The sequence below is a fragment of the Dromiciops gliroides genome, chromosome 5 (genome assembly GCF_019393635.1).
Source record: "Dromiciops gliroides isolate mDroGli1 chromosome 5, mDroGli1.pri, whole genome shotgun sequence".
Classification (NCBI taxonomy): Eukaryota; Metazoa; Chordata; class Mammalia; order Microbiotheria; family Microbiotheriidae; genus Dromiciops; species Dromiciops gliroides.
Genome location: NC_057865.1, coordinates 296,148,394 through 296,172,032, shown reverse-complemented (window position 1 = coordinate 296,172,032; position 23,639 = coordinate 296,148,394). Strand labels below are relative to the sequence as shown.

The 23,639-nt window shown below is 45.4% G+C and overlaps 1 protein-coding gene across 13 annotated transcripts in view; it reads left to right on the top strand.

Annotated features, from left to right (window-relative positions):
* Positions 1-23,639, top strand: part of PPP6R2 (protein phosphatase 6 regulatory subunit 2) — a 152,905-nt gene that overhangs the window by 78,467 nt on the left and 50,799 nt on the right. For 11 of the 13 annotated variants that reach the window (XM_043968423.1, XM_043968421.1, XM_043968422.1 and 8 more), the window contains 3 exons: positions 6,944-7,189; positions 17,565-17,751; positions 20,295-20,432. In XM_043968423.1, coding sequence (XP_043824358.1) covers positions 6,963-7,189; positions 17,565-17,751; positions 20,295-20,432 — 552 coding nt within the window. In that variant the 5' untranslated portion in view covers positions 6,944-6,962. Of the gene's footprint in view, positions 1-6,943; positions 7,190-17,564; positions 17,752-20,294; positions 20,433-23,639 lie in introns of those variants that run through there. The other 2 variants (XM_043968430.1, XM_043968429.1) reach the window with 2 other exon arrangements.

Below are 23,639 nucleotides of genomic sequence, written 5' to 3'. Positions count from 1 at the left end.
TAGGAACACCCGTAGCCTGAAATCAACCTGCATCTGACTGTAAAAGAATGTGTATCCCCATACATCTGTGACCCCTAAATCCATCTTTCTCATTTTTATTGCTGAAAATTGGCACAAAATGATACAAGTTTGGGACAGTCATTGCTTTAAGGATGGGGTGAAGACAGGTACACGTAAACACTCTTGAAGGGCAATGAAGTCGTCCAACTTTTGGAATTATGCCAAGAAAAGTAACTAAGCTGCCTATACTCTTTGGGCCATGCACCTATTGAGAATAATCCCAAGGGATGTACTGAAATATTTGTGACAGCTTTGTGCTTTGGACACATATCTGGGGGAATGACTGAAAGATCAACTATAGTCCATGAATAGATGGAATATTGTGCATTAGGAAGTACTAAATAAGAAGAATTCAGAGAAACGTGGTAGGATTTGTAGATGATGCTGAGCAAAGTGAGCAGAAGCCAGAGAATAACCCATTGGAGGTTCATTCTGGAACTTTTATTGGGTTTTCAGCTTCTCAAAGAATGACTTCCTACTTAGTGACTGAGGACTGAACTTTTAGTCCTGGTGGGTCAAAGGAACCAGATGAGGCTAGATTCAGTAACTCCATCAGGTGACAAGGTTTGGGCTTTGAGAGATTCTTGGGCTAGGGTTTGTAACTCTGAAGAAACAGCAGGCCCCGCAGCAGTCAGGGTCCTTGGGCTTGAGGGAGAACAGAGAGATGGAGAGGCAGGTGGCCTTGTACAGGAGGAGACCCCATTATGTCGGTGATCTAAGGACACGTGGAGATCACTGAGCTCCGTGGGCAGTCAGGGCTATTTGGTGGGCCGGAGGGAAAGGAGCCCCTGCAGGCTCACCATCCGCAGAAAGAACACATCAGGAGAATCCTCAGGCTCTGCAGGGGTCCAGCCTTTTGTGGCTCCGGACACCCAGATGGAATTTGCTGGTGTCTCAGAGGGAGTTAAAAAGAATGAGATGAGAGAGAATGAGGTTGGACAATGAACCATTGCCTAATGAGGTAGAGGCTTCCTCGGCAGGCCCAGAGGTCTGTCCTGGGCCCCTTTCTCTTCTCCCTCTAGACTCTCTCACCTAATCTCATCAGCTTCCATGGGTTCAATCATCATCACTCCGCAGCTGAGTGTGAGATCTGTTTATCCAGCCTTAGCTTCTCTCATGCATTCCAGTCTTGCATCCCCAAACAACCACTTTTTGGATATGTTGAACTGAATGGACCATAGACTTCTTACTTATTTGCTTGCTTGCTTACTTATTCACCCATCCATCCATCCATCCATCCCTCTCTTTCTTTCTTTCTATATCTATCTATCTATTTTTTTTTTTTTGCGGGGCAATGAGGGTTAAGTGACTTGCCCAGGGTCACACAGCTAGTAAGCGTCAAGTGTCTGAGTCCGGATTTGAACTCAGGTCCTCCTAAATCCAGGGCCAGTACTTTATCCACTGTACCACTTAGCTGCCCCTGACCATAGACTTCTTAAACTCAATAGTCCTGGGGCACCTAGGTGGCACAGTGGATAAAGCACTGGCCCTGGATTCAGGAGAACCTGAGTTCAAATCCGGACTCAGACACTTGATGCTTACTAGCTGTGTGACCCTGGGCAAGTCACTTAATCCCACCCAAATGCCTCACCAAAAAAAAAAAATTAAAAAATTTCAACTCAATAGTCCAAAATGAAATCATTATCTTTCTCCTCCAACCTCCAGCCCCTTCCTAACTTGCCTGTTACTGTCGAGGCTCCCACCATCCTCCAAGTCGTCGAGGCTCACATCTAGGTATCATCTCTCACTCCTCAGGTACATCATATCCTTTTCTGCCTTCACAGAATCTCTCCTAGATGTCTCTTCTCCACTCCCCAAACTCCCAGCTTGGTGCAGACTCTCGTCCCCTCAATTCTGGACTATCGCATGGCCCTCTAACAGACTTTACTGACTCATCCTTCAGCCGTCAAAAGAATCTTCCTAAAGCATAGTTTTACTACATCACTCCCCTATTCAGTTCAGCTCCAGTGGTTCCCTGTTACCTGTAGGATCAAATAGGAAGTTCTCTGTTTAGCATTCAAAGCCCTTCCTCACCTGGAACCTTCCTCTGTTTCACCCCCACGGACTCTGAAGATGCAGCAACGGCGGCCTCCCTGCTGTTCCTCCCATAGGCCTCCTTGCCTTCACATCCTAGTGCCTCAGGCATTCTTCAAGCTTCAGCTTAAACCACCTCTTCTTCTCCCAGTTCCCTCCAAACTCCCACTGTCAATGCCTACCCTCTGAGATGACCTGATACCTCGATCGCATGGATGTATGCAAGCCTATATGCGTGTGCATGTGTGTACATATGTATGCATGTGTGTCGGTATTGGCATGTTTCCCCCCATCAGAATATGAGTACGACAGGGGCAGATACCAGGCTTTTTCCTTTCTTTGTATCCTCAGCATTTAGAATACTGCCTGGTATGTGAAAGTAAGTGAAAAAGTGAATTAATGAGTGAGTGAATGAATGGATGGATGAAAGAAACATTTAGTAAGCACTTAGTCTGTGCAAAGCACTGCGATCGGTGGTAGAGTATACAATAGAAAAGTAAGAAGGGTGCCTGCTCTCAGGGAGCTCTTATTCTAATGAGGGAGGCAGCACCAAGGGAAAGGTTAATTACAAGTTAGATAGAAATAGCCTGTGGTCTTTTGGGGACAGCAGCACAGCAGATGGTCTGGCCTTATCTTTTTTTTTTTCTTTTTTGCGGGGCAATAGGGGTTAAGTGACTTGCCCAGGATCACACAGCTAGTAAGTGTCAAGTGTCTGAGGCCAGATTTGAACTCAGGTTCTCCCGAATCCAGGGCCGGCGCTCTATCCACTGTGCCACCTAGCTGCTCCCTGGCCTTATCTTTTATACCTTTTCCACTGATGAAATCCCACCTGCTTCTGATGCTGAACCACTAGATGGGGCCAAGGACTCAGGTGGCAGGGTCCTTGCTCCCTGCGGCTGGAGTCCCTGCAGGAGCAGTCCCTAGGCTACATCTCCCAGGATGGGAGTAGAGGGTATGGGGCAGGGCCATTCCCAAGGCTCTTAGGTTCAGGGTCTGAGGGGAGAGAGATGGCGGTCCGTTGGAGGACGTGGTGATTTGACTTGCTTAATACATGCTACCTTCTGCCTCTCCTGCTGGGTGCCATGCTACTTCAGCTTCATGTGCTAGTTGTTTGGCAGTTGGTGATGATGGCTTGTCCTTTCTCTACAATAATTGCTTCCCTGGATGATAACTGTGGGGCAGGACAGGTGGTCTGGGGTGCTGCCACTCTCAGGGCTCCTGTGGCTATTTGCCTGGTGGTGGCATTTGGTCAGCCATTGGTGGTGGTGAAGAAGGCAAAGTGTCCTGCCTGATTTCCCCCCTCAGTGATGGTTGTGGGTCATGGGCAGGTGTCCTGATGAGTCCTGAGCTGTTATCTTTCATGGCATTCATGTATCACCATTTGTCTGACCATCCTCTAGTCAATGGGCATCACCTTTGTCTCTAGTTCTTCGCTCTCTTAACAAAGACTGCTATATACTCAGTAATTTTGTCTCATTCACTATTTATTTATTTGTGGAGCAATGAGGGTTAAGTGACTTTCCCAGGGTCACACAGCTAGTAAGTGTCAAGTGTCTGAAGCCTGATCTGAACTCAGGCCCTCCTGAATACAGGGCAGGTGCTTTATCTACTATGCCACATAGCTGCCTCCTGACTCATTCACTCTTTTTTTTTTTTTTTTTGGTGAGGCAATTGGGGTTAAGTGACTTGCCCAGGGTCACACAGCTAATAAGTGTTAAGTGTCTGAGGCCGGATTTGAACTCAGGTCCTTCTGAATCCAGGGCCGGTGCTCTATCCACTGTGCCACCTAGCTGCTCCTCATTCACTCTTTTTTTTTTTTTTTTTTTTTTAGGCAATGGGGGTTAAGTGACTTGCCCACGGTCACACAGCTAGTAAGTGTCAAGTGTCTGAGGCTCGATTTGAACTCAGGTACTCCTGAATCCAGGGCCGGTGCTTTAACCACTGCGCCATCTAGCTGTCCCCGCCTCATTCACTCTTAAAGATTCCCCCATCCCCTCCATTCTGGGGGCTTCCCCATTTCTCTATTCTGTCTGACCTCTGTTTTGAACTCTAGACCCACACTCAAAATTCAGTATGTACAAAAACACAGGTGCCCCTCCTCCCACGTTTACTCTTTCTGTCTATGATCCTTTCCTGGGTCTGTTCTCCAATTTGGAAACCTTAGGGTTCTCTGTGATTCTTTCTTTTCCCTCACCACTAAATTGCCGTTGGATTGCCCTTAGCCATGCCTCTCCCACCCATATTCTCTTCTCTAGTCATGTGGCCCCTCCCCTACTTTGAGGCTCTTTAGCCCTGAGTGGCCTGACCCCCTTTCGATCCATTCTTGAAGCTGTTACCAGATGAGTCTTCCTTCTCCCCAAAATGGTTGGGTCGTTTCTCTGCTGACAAGATCTCTGGTGGTCCCCAGTCACACTCTTCCTTCTGAAGATCTGGCTTTCCACTCCTGACACTTACCTCATCTTTGTACTTTAGTGTCCATGCTCTTTACTCTTTATTCCCACCAAACTAGAGGATTGTGTCCCTGAAACATGCCCTACATGTACCCACCTCTGTGTGTTTGTCCACACTGTTCATGTGCGTGGAATCCCCTCGCTTGCCTTTTTCTTCTGTTAAATCTCTACCCATCCTTTTTTCTGCCTCCTTCTCCACAAGGCCTTCCCCAAAGAAAAACTTTTCCCCACAGACCTCACAGGCACTTGCTCGTGCCTGTCTCATACACTCACTTGTGTAGTATGAAGTAGTTTCATTATTGAGGGAAGTCTGGGTCTTGTCTCCCCATTCACTTATTAAATACATGAGGGTAGAAATGGTTTCTTGTTCCAACTTTGTATCTTCCATAGAAAAAGACTGCCCAAGTTGGAGCTTATCCGTTGTCAGAATTTTGAAGCTGAATCAGTTCTCTAAGCCTTTGCAGGTCCGGCTTCTTACAGTGTGATTCCTTTCTCTGATATTTCATCTCCTTTCCTTTCCTGAACATGAGCACTTTGTGAGGCTTCCTGAATGGGACCTCTAGAACTTCAGCAGCCTTTTCTATGAGTAACAGTGACATGTAGGTGGGCCCTGACTAATGGCTTACTTGGCTTTCTGAACTTTTCCCTTTGTGTTCCACAAGTTGGAAATTCTGGCCCATTTCTTGCACTTTACAGTAAACTTCTGGATGCTGAGACTCCCAGATTTGTTTGACTCCTGACCCTCCAGACTTTTCTTCATGGTTCAGGACACTGTAGTGGAGTGCTGAGTGAGGAAATCTGCCTTCTAGTGTGGGCTCTGTGGCAAGATTGTTTGGTCTGGGGGAAGTTGCCTCCCCTCTTCATACTTGGAAAATGGAGATCTTTGATTAGGTCATTTCTGAAGATCAGCTCGAATGAGATGACATGTTTGAAAATACTTAGATGATGTCACAAGTGCTAAGCATCTGTGAAGTGAGAGACCATCAGTTCATTACTTCCATCCTCCCATGACCTTTATTCTTTTCTCTTCCCATTTTCCTTTAATCAGCTCTTGGTATATGATCCTGTCCACATTGACTCTGAGGGCCTTCTTTAGTGGAGGGCCCAAACCAGATCACACTGTCTGGGTCTCTCCGCTTCCCCTTCATCTGTATGTGGACATCTCCTATCGTAATGTGCCTCACGCGTAGCAGGCAGTTCAGTGGTATTTGATTGAATTATGAGCAGCAGCGGTCAGTTGACATACGTTTACAGGCAAAGACAAAGAGATGTCCCCAAAGGCTTCCTGTAGCCCAAAGGGTAGAGAGGGCCTGGCTAGCACCCAGCCTTATTGCCTTGGTGATATAGCAAAAGGAATTTGTGTGCTAATTGTGTGCAGGCACGTCAGGCCTTCTTTCCGTGGATTCTCTCTCATGTGGTGAAAAGGAATGGATTTTAGGACCCTGAGTGGGATCTCGAACCTGCCTCAGGGGTCCCCTACCTCCCCTAGTGAGATTCCCTCTGAAGTAAAGCAAGTTCTAAACTCAGAAGATGAAAGAACATTAACTCGAAATCAGAATACTTGGATAGGAGCCCCTGGTTTTCCACTTATTAACTAATTAGATGATCTTGGAAAAATCACCTCACTTCTGTGGACCTCAGTTTCCTCATTTGTTAAAAGAGATAATAATACTTGACTGGTCCGTGTCACAGCAGTGTTGTAAGTCTGAAACAAGATATGGATTTCACATACATTGTAAACCCTGAAGTGATTTCAGTGTAAGCCACAGTTATCACTTATGTATAGTTTATATAGTTGTGTTGGAAAGAATACTGGGTTTGGAGCTTTAAGTATTGACGAGACGCTCACTAGCTATGGGACTTACTTCTCTTGCCTAAGCCTCAGCGTCCTCATTTGTAAAATGGAATAATAATACTTAGACTACCTACCTCACAGGGTTGTTGTGAGGAAAATGATTTGTGAACCTCAGCCTACTTAAGCATTGTAAGCAATTATTCTTATTCTTATTAGCTTTTGGCTAATTATTCATGGACTTTTGGAATTGCAGAAGGCAAAGAACTATACCAACTCTCCTGTAACCTGTTGTAAATGGGCCAAAGGTAGTTGGGGGTCTGATTCCCTTAAGCTTTGGTAGCGAAATTGTGTGATTCCCCAAAGCCTGTGGTCTCTCGTAGGGGTGTGGCGAGGGGTCAGCACTGAGTAGGGTTTTTGCTCAAGTCAGCACCTCTGCTTAGGTTCACAAGGACAATTCTGCCCACGCTGGGGGACACATGATGGAACCGTGCTCCCTTAGAGGAAAAGGTAGCAGCTCTCCTTGGGCTCCAGAAGGCCGGAGTAGGTGAGGGCTGGACTGGTTTTAGAGGTGACGAGAAGTGACGCCTCTCCTCTTGCCTTGCAGCTTGGTGAGGCCTATCACCATGTTCTGGAAGTTTGATTTGAACACAACATCCCATGTTGACAAACTGCTGGACAAAGAGGATGTAACTCTGCATGAGTTAATGGACGAAGACGACATCCTTCAGGAATGTAAAGCACAGAACCGCAAGCTTCTGGATTTCCTCTGCAGACAGCAGTGTATGGAGGAGCTGGTGAGCCTCATCACTCATGACCCGCCCCTGGACATGGAAGAGAAGGTCCGCTTCAAGTATGTACCCCTGCTGCGGCCCTGGGGTCCCGCTCACTGGGCACTGGCTCAGGAAGCCGAGGGCAGCCGGAACCTTGAGAGCTCATTTCACTGATGACCTTGTCTGTTTTCCTACAGCCTCAGACCCAGCGAACAGAACTGTCTCCTAGGGTTTCTTTCTTAGAATTCCAAAACACAGCTTCAAATCCCATGTGTGTGCCTTTCCGCTTGCATTTCTAGGAAGTTTATATTTGGTGTTATCTGAGAGTTCATGTTTTCTTTATGAGTGAACATCTTTTGCCAAAGCAAAAATATTGATTCCATGGCCAAGCGTGACCACGTTAACATTCAGTTTCCCCAGAGTTAGAAATGCTGAGGCCCAGGTTCTAAGCCATGGGAATGAGACTGCTGAAGCAGACCTGGCGCTCTAGAAGAGAAGGGAGTCCCAGTGGTAGCCAGGGCCCTAGTGGCTGCAAATAGCTTCATTTAGAAACACAATAGCTGAAGAAAATTGGAAAGTTTGCAGTCAGCATTAATGCTTGTCTTGAAAGCTTTTTCCATAGATGTGTGACCTCGTGCAGGGTCATGCTTATATTGCAGATGGACCGACAGCAATATTTCCTAGTTGTGATGATAAGATAAGGAGAAATGGAGGCATTTAAAAATAGTTGTTATTTTCCTGGAAAATGATCCAGACCTTCCTGGAAGGACTCAGAGCACCGAGTCTTCATGTGAAAAAAAGCCCCAGCAGAGAAGGCTCGAGGGGGGGGGACATACAATTTGGGGGAAGTAGGAGAAAGCTAATCAGTTTTGAGCAGGTTGAATTCGAATTGATGGATGGCCCCATGTGGAATAGCCAAGTGACAATCAATGATCAGCAGGCAGCTTGAGATCACAGATGAGAGACGATTGTCGAAGTTGGAGGGCTGGGTGCCATCTGCAAGGGAGAGAGTGCAGAGAGAAGAGCAGGTGGTCAAGGGCCCAGCCTTGGGATTCGGACGCATTTAGGTACAGGAAGAAAAGGGAGGGAGAGAGAAGCAGCTGTCTGCTAGTTGGAAGAGGGCCCTGATGGGAAGTGTGACTTCCGCACTCAGGCCCCATCCTCCTGCTGCATTTCTGTTGCCCATTCCTCTCCTTTCTCCACTCGGTGTACTTGCTGATCCCCATACAAGACATGTGTGCCTATAGCTGCGGCTGGCCCTGTGCCTGGAATGCCTTCCCTTCTCCCATCTACATTTCATTCCAGGCCCAGCCGGTGGCCACATCCTGTGTGAGACTTCCCCCCGATTCTTGTTGCTTAGTGCTTCCATCCCCTCCTATTGATCATGTGTGCACAGCTCTGGTTAGGTCTCATATCCTCCTAATGGACTGTTAGCCACACGAGAGCAGAGATTGTTTTTTCCCTCTTGTCAAGCACTGTACTAGAGGCTAAAGAAATACAGACAAAAACAAAACAATCTCTGCTCTCAAGGACTCTACCTTCTACTTGAGGCAAACGGTGTGTAGACAGATAATGAACTACTACCTAGTAAAAAAATCCATGCAGAATAATTTCCAGCCCGGAAACTGGTTGGATCAGGATGGACTCCTCCAGCAGGTGGCGCCTGAGCTGAGCTCTAGAGGACACTAGGGATTTGGCAAGTCAGTTAGGCAGAAATGCATGGCAGGCCTTGGGGACCAGCAGGGAAAGAGAATGACTTTGGGTTTGGATTTACTGAGTTGGAAATGGCCAGTAGGCAGTTGGCAGTGCAGGCCCGGAGCCCAAGAGAGACTAAAACATTGACTCCGTGGGAGAGGGAGAGGTCCTAGGGGTCACCATCGGCAGTGCTCTGCTAGAGCCAGAGCAGACCAGCGAGGTCAAGTCTGACCAAAGCTAAAACCAAACCGACGGCTTTGGAATGTCAGGAGCACCTATCAACAGTCAATAGAAATTCACTGTCAAGCTGGGAGAACTCCATGGGAAAAGAGATCTTTCTGTCAAAAATTAAGCTCAGAAATTGTTTTGAAGTTGAAGATAAAAGAGCAGTTCTGAAACAATAAGAGTGTCGAGGTATTTCAAAACACATTCCCCCAAATTATCAGAGTTTGAAAGGACAATGGAAACCAGTTTCCTCTGCCCAGAGTCCAGAATATGTGACAGAGTTTGAGGCAATGTGGTTAAGTTGTAATTTACTAGAACCTTTTGTGTGATTTTTAAAGATAATTTTTAAATCTGTAGAAAGGAGAAAATTACTTTTCAATATTTTTCTGGGCTCCCAGGAATACTGCCTCTTTGTTTGGGTCGGGTCTTCCAGAAACAACTTCTCAAATCTCCATCATGTAAATTCACACACTGGGGAAGCTTCTAAGGTTGACTGATACACCATTTTATACAGAAGAAAGGGGCAGTTAGGTGGCGCAGTGGATAAAACACAGACCCTGTATTCGGAAGGACCTGAGTTCAGATTCGGCCTCAGATACTTGACACTTACTAGCTGTGTGACCCTGGGCAAGTCACTTAACCCTCATTGCCCCACAAAAACAAAACAAAAAAAACCCCCAAAATCTGAAGAAAAAACAAAACAACCCAACCACCTGATATGTCTTCTGTGAAGGCCTTATGGGAAAACAATAGATAAGAATTCTAGGTGATAAGAAGACTTTAATCTCTATATCAGTGATGGGAGGAGTGATGATAGAAGCATGTATAGTCTTCTTAGGCTAAAGGTAGAGAGGGAAGAACAAGTAGATGATGAGTCAGTTTCTATTTACTTAGCCTGTAATTGCCAAGACTTATTATTTAAAGGCTTCTGAGGTGTATTTGCTAAGCCTGCTTTGTTGGTTGTAAAATTTTAACTCATTGGTAAAATAATATTATTTGCTTACATTCAAGACAAGCCTTTATTAAATAAAGTATGGCATTTGTTTTGGTAATCCCTCCTTTTTGCAGAATTGTAGGAGCAGGAGAGAGATTAGTTTTGAATTGCTGCTCTCAGGGAGGAAGAAGGGGAAAGAGAACTCTTATTGTGGCCAACCAGAAAGATTTTCTTGAATAGTGTTCTCAAAACTAGCCGTCCTCATTGGATGAAGCTTTCCCTTAGCCTTGTCTGCTTCACCTGGTGACTCAGCGTGCCTGGGAGCCTATGCCAAGGACTGCCTGGGCAGCACAACCTGCAGCCTGGAGCCCTGTCACAGGCCAGCCCCAGGCATATGGAAGTAAATCTTTAGGGGACAAGGTAGAGAGAGAGATGGAGGGAATTAGTTGTGGGATGTGGGGGGTGTGAATGAGTAGAAGTTTAAGGCCTTCGGGAAGTCGTCACGCGAGTCCTTGTACGTGTTGTCTCTTCTGAGAGACTGTGAGCTCCTCAAAGGCAGATATACTCTGATGTGACACTTTGTACCCAGCCCAGAACGGCCGGCTGATAAGTCAGCAAGCACTGCGTGCCTGCTGCACCCCAGACGCCGTGCTAGGTGCTGGGGCTACACAGACACAGGTGAGACAGCCTCTGCCCTCAAGAAGCTTATGCTCTCCTGGAGGAGACCCCAAAATAAATTCCAGGAAGGGAGAGGCACCGTCAGATGGGAGCCCAGGAGAAGTTTGGGGCGCCAGGAGCAGTCTCCATCCGCAGTGGGGACAATGCCTCCATTGGCAGCTGTTACCTAGGGATGGTTGTGGTTTAAAACCTAGAAAGAGAGGGTCTGATTGGCTCTGAGGCTGTGTAGTGAGCTGACAAGGCTTTGAGAGGGGCCTGTTTCGTAGGAGTTTCTGTTGCTGTCTGAGGACCTGCTGAGGTAAGTCTGAGGAGGTCTGTTTCCAGGCTGGCTGCGCAGTGATGTTTTTAGGGGCCACCATGTTGTCAATCAAGGCAGGAGTGTGAGCCGTGGCAGGGAGGGTACCACATGCACAGAGGGAGAAGCCTTGAAGTTCCTTTAGCTGCCACACAGGGGAATAGGTACCAGTTTTAAGTAACACTTGGCCTAGAGGTGTCATACAGCTGAATCACACGTGAGGGTCACTTACCAAATGCTCTCAGCTTCATCATCTCATTTGGTCCTCACAACAACCTCCTGAGCCACCCAGTGGACATCATCATTTCAGCCTCTTTTTACAGATAAAGAATCCATCCCAGAAACTAGAAGTATACCCATGGTCATAGAACCTGACATGAAAGAGTTTGGGCTTGAAGCCACATGTTTGGGGCGTGAGATTGGAGGCTCTTTGTGCTGTGTTTCCTCCTGACCACCCTAGGTCTATGAGCATGATTTGGGTCTTGTGTTCAAGGCTCCTTTCTTCTGCCACTGTCTCTTGGTGCTAGGCCAAGCATTCACTTCCTTCTCTCCCTTCTGTCCCATCCCCATGCACTACAGACTGTAAGTGTCCATTGTCTTGGATTTTAAATGGTTTAACATTGCTATACCATATTAAGGTTTACAAAGCACTTTTGCATTAACCTTAATTAGTTACAGGGAAAAGAAAAGCTACAAGTTCAGAATTAATATACCAGTGTAATTAGAAGGAACTATTTAGTAAATCGACCTCTTTCCAGTCTAGGTAGCCCCACCTAAGCTCTTCTAGCTATCTACAGTTTTCTAGATCGAGCTTAGCCCATCATGCAGGAACATTGCAAAGTGCAACGTGCTACCCAAATGTGACCTTTTGTTTTTAGGCCAGGCACCTCTAGCTATATACATCATGGACCCCAAATGCTCCCAAGCCAGTGTAGGGATTTGCCTGCCCGGGCATGCTACATTAAACTTCTTGCCTCGTCCTCCTCTAGTCTTCGCCTCACTCTCAGAGAGCAGAAAGCCTCCCAGTGTGTGGTTGGCTTCTGGTTGTTCTGTCCACAGGCCTGTGTGTCACTGGGCACTGAGGGAATGTGTGGGCATGAGTGCTGAACTGCTGCCAGTGATCCTGAAAAAGAATGGTGAATGGGAGGAGGGCTGCAGAGTAGGGTGGGCAAAGACTGTGCTGTTCTGAAAAGGGCGATGAGGTGTGGCATTTTGAAACAAGAGACCAGGCGACTCGCCGTCCATTCCTGGCGGTTTTCTAGAACACATTATTAAAAGGGTGAGTACTTAGAAATGAAAGCAGTGATTATTAGCAGTCAGCATAGATTAATTAAGAACAAATTATGGGGGGAAAAGTCAAATGAATCCAAACTGCTTGTTTGATAGGGTGACTCAACTAGTAGATCAGCCGACTGGTTCAGATCTAGTCTCCTTGGATTTTAGCAAGGCCTTTTTAGTGTCTCATTATGTTCTTGGAGAGTTGTAGACTCTGTGGAGGAGTCTTCACTTTTGTGTGTGTCATGGACTCCTTTGGCATTCAGGTGAAGCCTATGGACCTTTTTCAGAAACATATTTTTTAAAACAAAGTATGTTGGATCACAAAGGAAGCCAATTATATATATACATATATATATATATATTAAATCATAAAAGCATTTTATAATTTTCTAGTTACATGTAGAAATAGTTTTCAACATTTGTTTTTATAAGATTTTTAGTTCCAAATTTTTCTCCCTCCCTTCCTTCCCCCCTCCTCAAGACAGAAAGCAATCTGATAGAGGTTATATATGTACAATCACATTAAATATATTTCTGCATTACTCATTTTGTGAAAGAAGAATCAGCAAAAAAAGGAAAAACCTCAAAAAAGAAAAAACAAAAACAAAAGTAGAAACAGTATGGTTCAATCTGCATCCAGATTCCACAGTTCTTTTTTCTGGATGTGGAGAGCATTTTCTGTCATGAGTCTTTTGGAATTATCTTGGATCATTGTATTGCTGAAAAGAGTTAAGTCTGTCAACAGTTGATTATCACACAATGTTGCTGTTACTATGGACAGTGTTCTGGTTCTGCTCACTTCACTCAGCATCAGTTCACTTAAATCTCTGCAGGTTTTTCTGAAATCTTCCTGTTCATTATTTCTTACAGCAAAATAGTATTCCATTACATTCATATACCACAACTTGTTTAGCCATTCCCCAATTGATAGGCATCCCCTCAATTTCCAATTCTTTGTCACCACAAAAAAAGAGCAGCTATAAATATTTTTATACATGTGGGTCCTTTTCCCTTTTTTATGATCTCTTTAGGAAGCCAGTTATATTGAAATAAAAATATAATTTTTCCCATCCCAATTCATGGACTTCCTGAAATCAATCCATAGAACTCCCAGGGAGAGGGGGATTTGTGAATCCCAGGTCAAGAACCCTTGAGTTAAGTAAATTCAGAACTAGTTGAAGAGCAGACTGAAAGAGTGATAATTAAATGGGGCAGATGTCAGCCTGGAGGAAGGTCACTAGTAGAGTACATGACACCAGTATCTTGGGACTTTGCCCATGACATGAGATGGCTGGGAGGGCTCACTAATCATTTGTGTCCTGACTTTGTCATCCAGTAACTTCCTAGCAGAATGGTGCTAAATCAAATGAAAAGCAAAGGGAAAACAGGAACGAAGCCCAGAAATGTAGGAGGAAGCAGGCCTAGCTCTGCATGTGCAATAAAAGAGCCTGGGGTTCTGAGTCAGCACGGTGGCATGCCGCCCAAACTAGATGTGCAAAGCACAGTGTTCCCAGTGAGGCCTGGGGTGGTCTTCCTTGCTCTGTTCTGCTCTGGCAGAGTTTTGTGCTCACTTCTGGGTGTCCTGTTTTAATCAAGACACTGAGAAGCTGGAGTTTGTCTAGAGGAGGGCAGCTAGGCCTGTGAGGAGACTCAGAAGTATTCTTTATGCAGACTGTTGAAAGAAGTGGAGAGGCGGACAGCCATCTTTTCATGTCTCTGAAGGGGAGGATGAATGGGTGGAAGTGTCCAAGAGGAGGATTTAAAAGCCTGATCTGAGGTTGGACAAACCTCCTAAACAAGCCATCTCAGAGCGGGCAGCTGGGTGGCACAGTGGATAAAGCACCGACCCTGGATTCAGGAGGACCTGAGTTCAAATCCAGCCTCAGACACTTGACACTAGCTGTGTGACCCTGGGCAAGTCACTTGACTCTCATTGCCCAGCAAAAAAATGAAAAATAAAAAAAAACCCAAAACCCAAGGCATCCCAGAGCAGCATGAGCTGCCTTGGAAGCACAGAAGCTTCTCCTCTGTGTGGGCTCTGACAAACTGAGACAGTACTGGGATGCTGTAGATGGCAATGTGGTTCACATCCTCTTCCTAAGGTCCTTCCTGGCTCTGGGGTTCTTTGGTCTAGTTGGAGCTTTAAAGACAAACAAACAAACAAGCCAAACCCTTACACCAAAGAACAAAGTGAAACACCCCCAGAGAAAACCAACATCCTTCTCCTGCAGTAGCAGCACACGCGCAATGCCTGCTTGGTTCTCTGCCTGAGCATTCCTGTGTGTCAGACTGTGTCACACATCTGTCCCCTCAGATGCGAACTCTCCCCACCCATTTGCCGATTCATCCACAAGTGAGGAACTTAATTCAGGCTTTTTGAGTTATCTGAGGCCCCCAGTATGCTTCACAACAAACATTTATTTTATTTTTTCCAGTTACATGTAAGGGTAGTTTTCAACATTAATTTTCTAGAATATCAGGGCAATTTTCCCTGGCAATTTCTTGGAGGATGATGTCTGAGCTCTTTCCTTGGTCATGGTTTTTAGGTAGAACAATAATTTTCAAATGATCTCTCCTGGACCCGTTTTCCAGGTCAGCAGTTTTTCCCAGAAGATATTTCACATTGCCCTCTATTTATTGTGTCTTGGTTTCTCATAAAGTCGCTGGCTTCCATTTGTTTAGTCCTAATTCTTAGGCAATTATTTTCATCAGATAACTTTTGTACCTCTTTTTCCATTTGGCCAATTTGACTTTTCAGGCTGTTGACTTTTTTCTCATGTCTTTCCTGCATCACCCTCATTTCTCTTTCCATTTTTTCCTCCACCTCTCTAACTTTATCTCCAAAGTCCTTTTTGAGTGCCTCTATGGCCTGAGACTAATTCATATTTTTCTTGGAAGCTTTAGATATAGGGGCCCTGACGTTGACATCTTCCTCTGAGGGTGCACCCTGATCTTCCTTGTTACTGAAGAAACTTTCTATGGTCCTCACCTTTCTCTGTCTGCTCATCTTGCCTTTCTTTGACTTAACTTTTAGCTCCTTAAAGTGGGGCACTGTTTCCAGGCTGCAGTATCCCAAGCTTCAGAAGTCCCAGGTGATATGATTTAAGGAGGATCAGGTTCTTCACTCACCTGGCCTGTTCCCTGGTCTGTAGATGACCCCAGACCAACTTGCTAATCAACCAGCTTTGCGTGTTGTGGTTGTCAGCTCCGACGAGCCTGTGCCCCTCCCCCACTTGGGCCACTGCTACTCAAGCCTGCCTCCTGGTTCTCAGCAGGGGTGAAAAGCCCAAGTTCTGCCTCAGCACCAGCATAGACCCCTGTAATCTCCCCCCCTGCCCAGGGCTCAGCCCTCTCACAGACTGTGAGCTTACTTCCAGATGACACTGATGCTTCAGCTGATTCAGAGGCTCTGGGGGGTCTCCTTCTCTGGTGAGGCCTTCCTGGGAGTGGATCTGTGTCAGGGTGACTGTGGGGTTGGGCTTCACTCCTGTCTCAGCACAGTAGCTCCCTCTTTCCAACCTTCCATGCCGTTCTTGGTTAGAAGATGATTTCAGCACATTCTTCTGTAAGTTTTGCTGCTCCAGGCATTGTCTTATGGCATTATTTAGATGTTTTTGGGGAGCGATTGTGTCATGAGTTCGAGAGCTCACTGCCTTTCCTCTGCCATCTTGGCTCCATAGTTTTCCTCCAGTATGCTTTATTTTTTTTAATTTTTTTTTTTTTTTTGCGGGGCAATGGGGGTTAAGTGACTTGCCCAGGGTCACACAGCTAAGTGTCAATTGTCAGAGGCCAGATTTGAACTCAGCTTCTCCTGCATCCAGGGCCGGTGCTCTATCCATGTGCCACCTAGCTGCCTCCCCCCCCCCCCCAGTATGCTTTAGGAGAGAGGATGTACACACAAAGATGGACCAAGCCACCAGTCCAAGGGGGTTTGGGCTGTTACTGTTGGGAGGCTAGTAGGCAAGAACCCTTGAGGTGCTTTAAGGAAATTTTGGAAATCACTGAGATAGCTATCCAAATCCAGGTCTAAGGGCTTCTTAGGAGATGCACTGGTATACTTGCTGGCTCCCTGATAGTATTTTATAAAATAAAATTAATTCAGTTTGAAAAACACATTTTGTGGGGCAGCTAGGTGGCGCAGTGGATAAAGCACCAGCCCTGGATTCAGGAGGACCTGAGTTCAAATTTGGCCTCAGACACTGGCATGTGTGACCCTGGGCAAGTCACTTAATCCTCATCACCCCTCAAAATAAACAAAAAAACAAATAAAATAAAAAGGTTTAAAAAATCTGTACCTGTTTTGTGTGAACAAGGTGTTAGATTCTGGGGATACAAAAAAAAGGAAAAAAGGAAAGATAGTTCCTACCCTTAGGGAACTTATATCCTACAAGTATATACATCAGACAAGTATATACAAAGTAATTTGAAGAGATGGCGGGCCTGAGTGGTGCTTTGAAGAGAGCTAGGTGTTACACAAGGCAAAGGTGAGGAGGGAGAATGTTCCAGACATAGGGGATCCCTTGGGCAGAGGTGGGGAAGGAGGAGATTGAATGTTGTATCCACGGAACGGCTCTCGGGCCAGTCTCATTATTAAGGGAATAACATGAGAAAAGATTCCAAAGGTAGCTGGGAAGATGTTGTGAAGGGCTGTAAAAACTCAGCTGAGAAGTCTACCTTTCACCCTCTCAAAGTAAGAGGCAGCCAGTGAGTCATTTTTCATTGGGGAGGGTGACACTGTCAGATCTGTATTTTAGTAATATCCATTTGGAACTGTCTGTAGAGTGGATTGAAGAGGGAAGAATCCAGAACTAGGGAGCCTGGTTGGGAGGTCATTGCAATAGTTCAGGTGAGAGGGACTGTATGAGTAGAGAGAAGGGGACAGAGAAAAGAGATGCTACAGAGGCTGAATGCACAAGATCCAGAAACGTGGAGTAAGAAGAAAGGAGAAGATGGAGATAACTTTGAGATAGAAAAGAAATAACTATGTAAATAACTAAAATGAATGAAACAGTGTGTGGGTGGCACAAACTAAGCTGCCATGGAAGACAGTAAATTGGTAGAGATGAAAGAGAGAGAGTGGGAAAGCCAGTGAGAAGTCAGGGAGCTGATGAGCAAAGAGGAAAGGAAGAGACTGAATGAAAGGGGGAACCCGGACAGGGAGGGACACACCGAGAGGAAAACCAAGGTAGTCTCCAGGAAGGAAGGTTAGGCCTTGGCTGGAGAAGAATGGTAGCTGGGTCTCCTTATTGTTTTTCTACCATGGATCGGCTTCCTCAAGATCAGTTTATTTTAAACAGCTCTCTTAAAAAAAAGAAAAGTAATCTTACCTTCAGTTGCTGTGCCCTTTCAGATACCCCAACACAGCCTGTGAACTCCTGACCTCTGATGTGCCACAGATCAATGATAAACTGGGAGGAGACGAAACTTTACTGAACATCCTTTATGACTTCTTGGACCATGAGCCACCTCTCAACCCTCTACTGGCCAGCTTTTTCAGCAAAACTATTGGCAATCTTATTGCAAGGAAAACCGAACAGGTGAGTGAGTACGATGGCAGCCAAGCTGCCTGTTTTTGGCTGATGTGAATGTTTATTGTTCATTAATAAGATGTTAGCAACTGCCTAGAAATCAAACAGAACCAGCCTGAGTGTATTGCTTGATGCCCAGTGTAAGGGCCAAATTTAGTATGGGAAGAGTTAAGTGGGCGACTTGCTGTAGTATGGTGGTAAGAAAGGAAACAACCTCTTTCAAAAAACAAAACAGGTTTACTAATGGGAGCAAGTTCAAAACACAAGTGAGGTTAATAGAGCTAAGGAATCTCAATTTCTGGGGTAAAAAGACCCCAGGCACCCTGAACCTGCCTCCAGCCCAGCCAACTCCAAAGAGCTAGCTTTGCCTCAAAAACACAAACTCATCACCACCCAAAATATGTAGCTTTAAGTGAATTATCTTTGTAGTCTCTTTTGGTTTTGCCCGAAGGTCAAAACACCAGCAGCTCCTCTAACTGTCCCTACCTTCCTTTCCGGTTCCTCTTGGAAAACTCTCCTCTCCCTCCAATTGCCTCTAACTGTCTCTCCCCCCGGAAGGGGCAGTTCTTATTCATGCTGAATCTCCAATTGGCTTAGCACACCCACATGGGCTGTCCTCATTATAATCTGGCCAGACCCATGTGGGCGTGGGGGAGCTAATTAGGGGAGGTTTAGTTACTTAGTTTCAATCAATGTTCCCTGTGGTCAGAGTTCCTCTTGCTTATTCAGTTATCTCCCAAAGTACACACCCATCTTCTCTTAGGCTTTTCAAGTTTCCATAATGAAGCAAAGATAGGGTTATGAAAACCCCAAATCACAATTAATTCCTCACAGCAGCAAATGGTTGTCTTCCCCTTCCCTGAGGCACTACGGTCCTTTCTGCAGTGCCTTATGGTTTTAGAAGCCGTAGGACAGGCAGTGTTCTGAGGCTCTGGCTGAGCACAATGGGCCTGGACGTTTGGAAAGGCTCTTGAGTGAGTGTCCTGATCAGCACATGGGAAGGATCTGGGAAACCAGCAACAAAAGGGCCTTCCTTGAAGACTTATCACTTGAAAGGCAGTGGCTCATCAGTGCTTTGGAGGCCTGAGGCCTCTCGTGACCACCCTTTGCCCGCTGATCAGTCATATGAAGATATGGCAGGAATTTTGAATTCAGACTCCTCTAGCTTCTAGCCTATATCAGAATCATCGAAACACCCTAAGCTTAGGGTGTTCTTCAAGCCATCACACAGTTACCTTAATTTTCTAAAATATTTGCTGTTAGTCTGGGGTGACTGGCTAAAACCAGTGAAGGGAAATGAAGAAATAACCAGTTTTCCAAAATATATAAAAATGTTTAAAAGCTTCACCAATGACTCTTAGGCCTAAATCTTCAAGTTCTTCCTTGGAGCTTCTAGGCCCTGGTATTCCATAGATTTCCTTTGTTTCTGACATTAGCGCTTAAATGTTTAACTCAAGCCTGAAGGTTTGCCTCAGATAATTCCAGATTTTTCTGCACTCATAGCTCTGGGCAGACTCGTTCAGCCCTGCTTCTTTGACTCCAGCCCCAGTCTTCCCCATGTGTGCTCCATTGTTGTCATGATGCACTTTGCTTTACAACCAGCCCTCTGACTTCCTCAAGTCCGTGCTGGTAAGAGTGAAATGCTGGGCCTGGAATCAGGAAGACCCGAGTTCAAATCCTGTCTTGGATACTGACTAGTTGGGGCAGTTCACTTCACCCCTCATTGGTGTAACAAAATGGGGATAACAAAAGCACCTCCCTTGCAGGCTTTTTGTGAGGATCAGATGAGACCATAGTTGTAAAGTGCTTTGAAAACCTTAAAAAACGATAGAAATGGGGCAGCTAGGTGGCACAGTGGATAGAGCACCAGCCCTGGAGTTGGGAGGACCTGAGTTCAAATCCAGCCTCAGACACTTGACACTATATATAAAGCTAAAGCTCTTCTGAAATACTTCATTCCTTCCGAAGAGCTGTGGTTTTCTTAGTTGGAATGTTCTGTTCCCAACATGGATTTAGCTTCTCCTTACTGTTGTCATTACTTTGGTCAAACAAAGCCCTCCCTTGGCAACTGCCCTTCTAGTGTCAAATTTCTCCATAGGGGTCAGTCCTTGTTGGGCCACAGATACAGTACAGCCCAATCTCTTGGACGGGTCCATTTTAGCTTTCAGTTGGCTTGAACTTGCATCCATGGATAGCTAGTTCCAGACTGACCTACACTTCTAGAATCCACATTGGCCAGCCATGCCAGGATGAGACATCCAGAGCCAGTGCTTCCGTTCAAAGGATTTAAGATACAGGATGGTTTCTGGATTCCAGGCAGCTCCTCTCCACTGGGGGTAATTTTATTTCCTCGGACACATGGGTGTCCTTGCCCTCTTCTGTCTCTTGGTGACAACTGCAGTCAGTGTTAGCTCATTTGCACATCAGACATTTGCAGTCCCACCAGCCTTGTATAGCCCAGGCTTTTTCGAGGGGTTTTGCCCAAGACTGTAGGGAGATTTCCTGTAGCACAGTCTGCTGTTGTTTTGCTAAGAGATTAATTTGTGTTTTAGGTGATCACATTTCTGAAAAAGAAAGACCAGTTCATTAGCCTGGTACTCAAGCACATTGACACCTCTGCCATGATGGACCTGCTGCTTCGCTTGATAAGCTGCGTGGAGCCTGCAGCTCTTCGGCAGGAAGTCTTGAATGTAAGTGTAAGCATTTTATACTTCCCCCTGGGAGAATGAGGGTAGTGAACCAACCCACCCTGGTCAACTCCTGGGTCCTTGGGGCCACCAGCACGGGGAGGCATCACATTCCTTATAGTTGTACTTGGGGACTGCATCATCCCCAGTGTCCCAGAGACACAGAGTGAGAGTGAGTGGATGGAAGGCACCCTCAGGGGAGAAGGTATTAGCAGCTGTTAGCAACTGGGGGGACTGAGCAAGGTATCCTAGGGAAGGGGAAGTTGGAGCTTTGGAGTGATCATACTACACGGGGAGGATAGAGAAGGGCCCAGGACAGAGCCTTGGAGCAGGATGGTCAATCAGGGAAGAAGAGTAATAAACAAATTGGTGTGCGGCATGGAAAGCCCATGCGATGTTTATGTGCCAATGTGTAGTGGTGCCAGTTAGCAGGATTGTGTTCGATTTTGACCATCAGCAATCAGTAGCACCTAAGTAAACAGGGAAGAGAAGACAGGGTAAAATTGACCTGGTAACTATCAGGTGAAGATTCCGAGGTGGGGAATGGAAAGCCAGAATAGGGGAGATAGTCAAGAGGGTGTATGGGGAGGCAGAAGAATTTTGGAGTAAAGGATGGTACAGGGGGAACATTTGTATGGGATGGTGTCGAGGGTATGACCGTCCCTGTGCAGCAGGTGGGGTGGTGACCAGAGTTCTTCTTCCACCCTTATTTACACCTCCCCCATCCCTACTACTGACTCATTGTGTCTAGATGGGCTCCCAGTGTAAACATCCTTTTTTTGCCTGGAAAGTGGTAACTAAAAAATATACAATTCTATTTTTAGCTCTGAGCCCCCAGCCAGAGATAGCTCTGGCAAAACACTTCATTGTTAAATCTACCTTTCCCTGTTTTCTCAGGGTTGTTCCCCCTTGCCAACTGCTTCCTCCAAACTGTATTTCCAGTAAGTACAGCCTGACTAGGAAATGTCTGTGGTTAACACTGTTTATAATGATAAAGTAAATGTTTGAAACGAGAAGGGTAAATAGATTTTCCCCATGGCAAGAGGGAAAAGGCCTTAGGCTTCCATGTCAGAGGCCAAATGGAGAAAGGAAATAAAGAGTTATTGCCTTGGGGTCTCTAATCCTAGGGATTGTCACTAACTTGATATCTTTCCCAATGTATCTTATGCCCGGTCAACCCTCGCAGCCTCGCTGCTGGAGTTCTGGCCCTCATTCCTTATGATGGCTGCCTCTGCCTGGGATGTATTTTCTCATGGCCTTCCCTCCTTCAGCTTCTAGAAGCTGCATTTGTCCTTGATTCCTGTCTCCTGCCTGGATCTACTTGAACCACCAGACTCTTGAACTGTTCAGCTAGGCCAAGTTAGGCTCCCTTTCTAATGATTAAATCAAGGAATTTCTTTGCACTAGATGTGGTTGAAGTCTTACAGGTAGTTTCAACACCACATCAAGTCCCCTTACTTGGATTGGACCATAGCTTCCTGAGCTTGGGAAGGACAGGGTAGCTGGAGATCAACTTTCCTATACCTAGGTGGCCAAAGTAAAGGGAAGGTACAGATTGGGGAAGCTCGAGCCTGAAGGACGTCAGCCTGTAATATAAGGGCCCTGGGTATGAGGAGTCGGGGTGAAAATAAAGAATGTGTGAGCCAGATCTCAAACTCCTCCTAGCCTCTCAGGAGGGACCATGATTAAAGGTATGGTGTGAGACCTGAAAGAAAGAAAGTGTATCTACTGGAGGAGAGTCTAGCTCTCCTGCCCAGCTTCTGATATGTGCCTGACGAAGATGTCAAAGCCTAGCCTAGGGTCAAGCACAGATCCAGGGCATGGGCCTGAAGGAACCCCATGGAAGGCTGACATCCATTTGGGGATCTAATTGTATCACTTTGTAGCCTCTTTTTGTATAATGCTGTATTTACCCTTTCAAGTGACATCTGAATAAACAACCTCACCGGCTCTTCATGCCATCTTTAGTGATAGTGCATCAATGGAAAACAAGGCCATGTTGATGGTCAAGCATTGCCTTAAAACGAACATAGAGAAAGAGTGACGTCCCAGAGCTAAGAGAAAGACCATTTGCTACTTCATGGATGGAAGTTCTTTCTCAGCCCTGTGAGCTTTGCAGGTCCTTATTCAAGCAAAAGCTTTACATTTATGAAAGACTATTCTAATAAGGGGTTTCATATCATCCGAAAAAGAGAGGAATTTTACCTTATTGGAACAGCAGATTGCTCACTGATGGACGTGCAAATGGTAGAAAAAAAAACAAAACCAACAAAGCTGAAGCTTTTGCTCATCTATAGCAGTGAAAACCCGAGAGTTTTGAAAAACAAACCTAAAGCCATGCCCCTTGTGATATTGGAATTGCATTTCAAAGTGTGGGTAAAATAAGAAATCCTTCATCACTGATTTACAAAGTTTGTTGTGGTCATACTAAAAACAGTTATAAAGATGAAGGTCTGAAATGGATAATTCCTCTTTCTTTATACACTACCATGGTACATGTACTCTTCCCTGATAACTTTGACAAATGAGGATACGGCAGAGTTAGCAACTTGACAAGGAAGAAGACAAGATAGGAGCTTCAAGAGCAATTGATTTGAATATCAGAAGATTGTGAGAGATCTTTGGGAAAATTAGTTAATGATCTCTTTATGAGGACACCATAATTGTGTTAACATATGATTCTGTTGGGGAAGGATGCCCCTCCCAGACAATACTCAATTCCTTCTTTGTTCGTTCTAGTAATTAGTGAGTAGTTGCAATTATAACCTAAATTTTCACAAATAGAAAATAAACTTATTTTTCATGTTTTTAGTTTCATTTTTTAAAATAAAGTCCTAATCAAACTTAAAAAAAAAATACTATTTACTATGAAATGTTGGACCATGTTTTTAATAGATTTACTCTTGAGTGGCATTTTTTCAGTACCAAGAATTCTCAGATAATGGGTTTCTGCTCTATTTGATCTGGGTCAGTGTCTTGAATTCATAGGGGCAGCTAGGAGCTCTTTTACTTTTCATGGGTATCACCTCTCTTTTAGCCTTGGTACTTTTTTTTTTTTTTTGGTGAGGCAATTGGGGTTAAGTGACTTGCCCAGGGTCACACAGCTAGTAATTGTTAAGTGTCTGAGGCCGGATTTGAACTCAGTTCCTGCTGAATCCAGGGTCGGTGCTCTATCCACTGCACCACCTAGCTGCCCAAACACATTCTTTT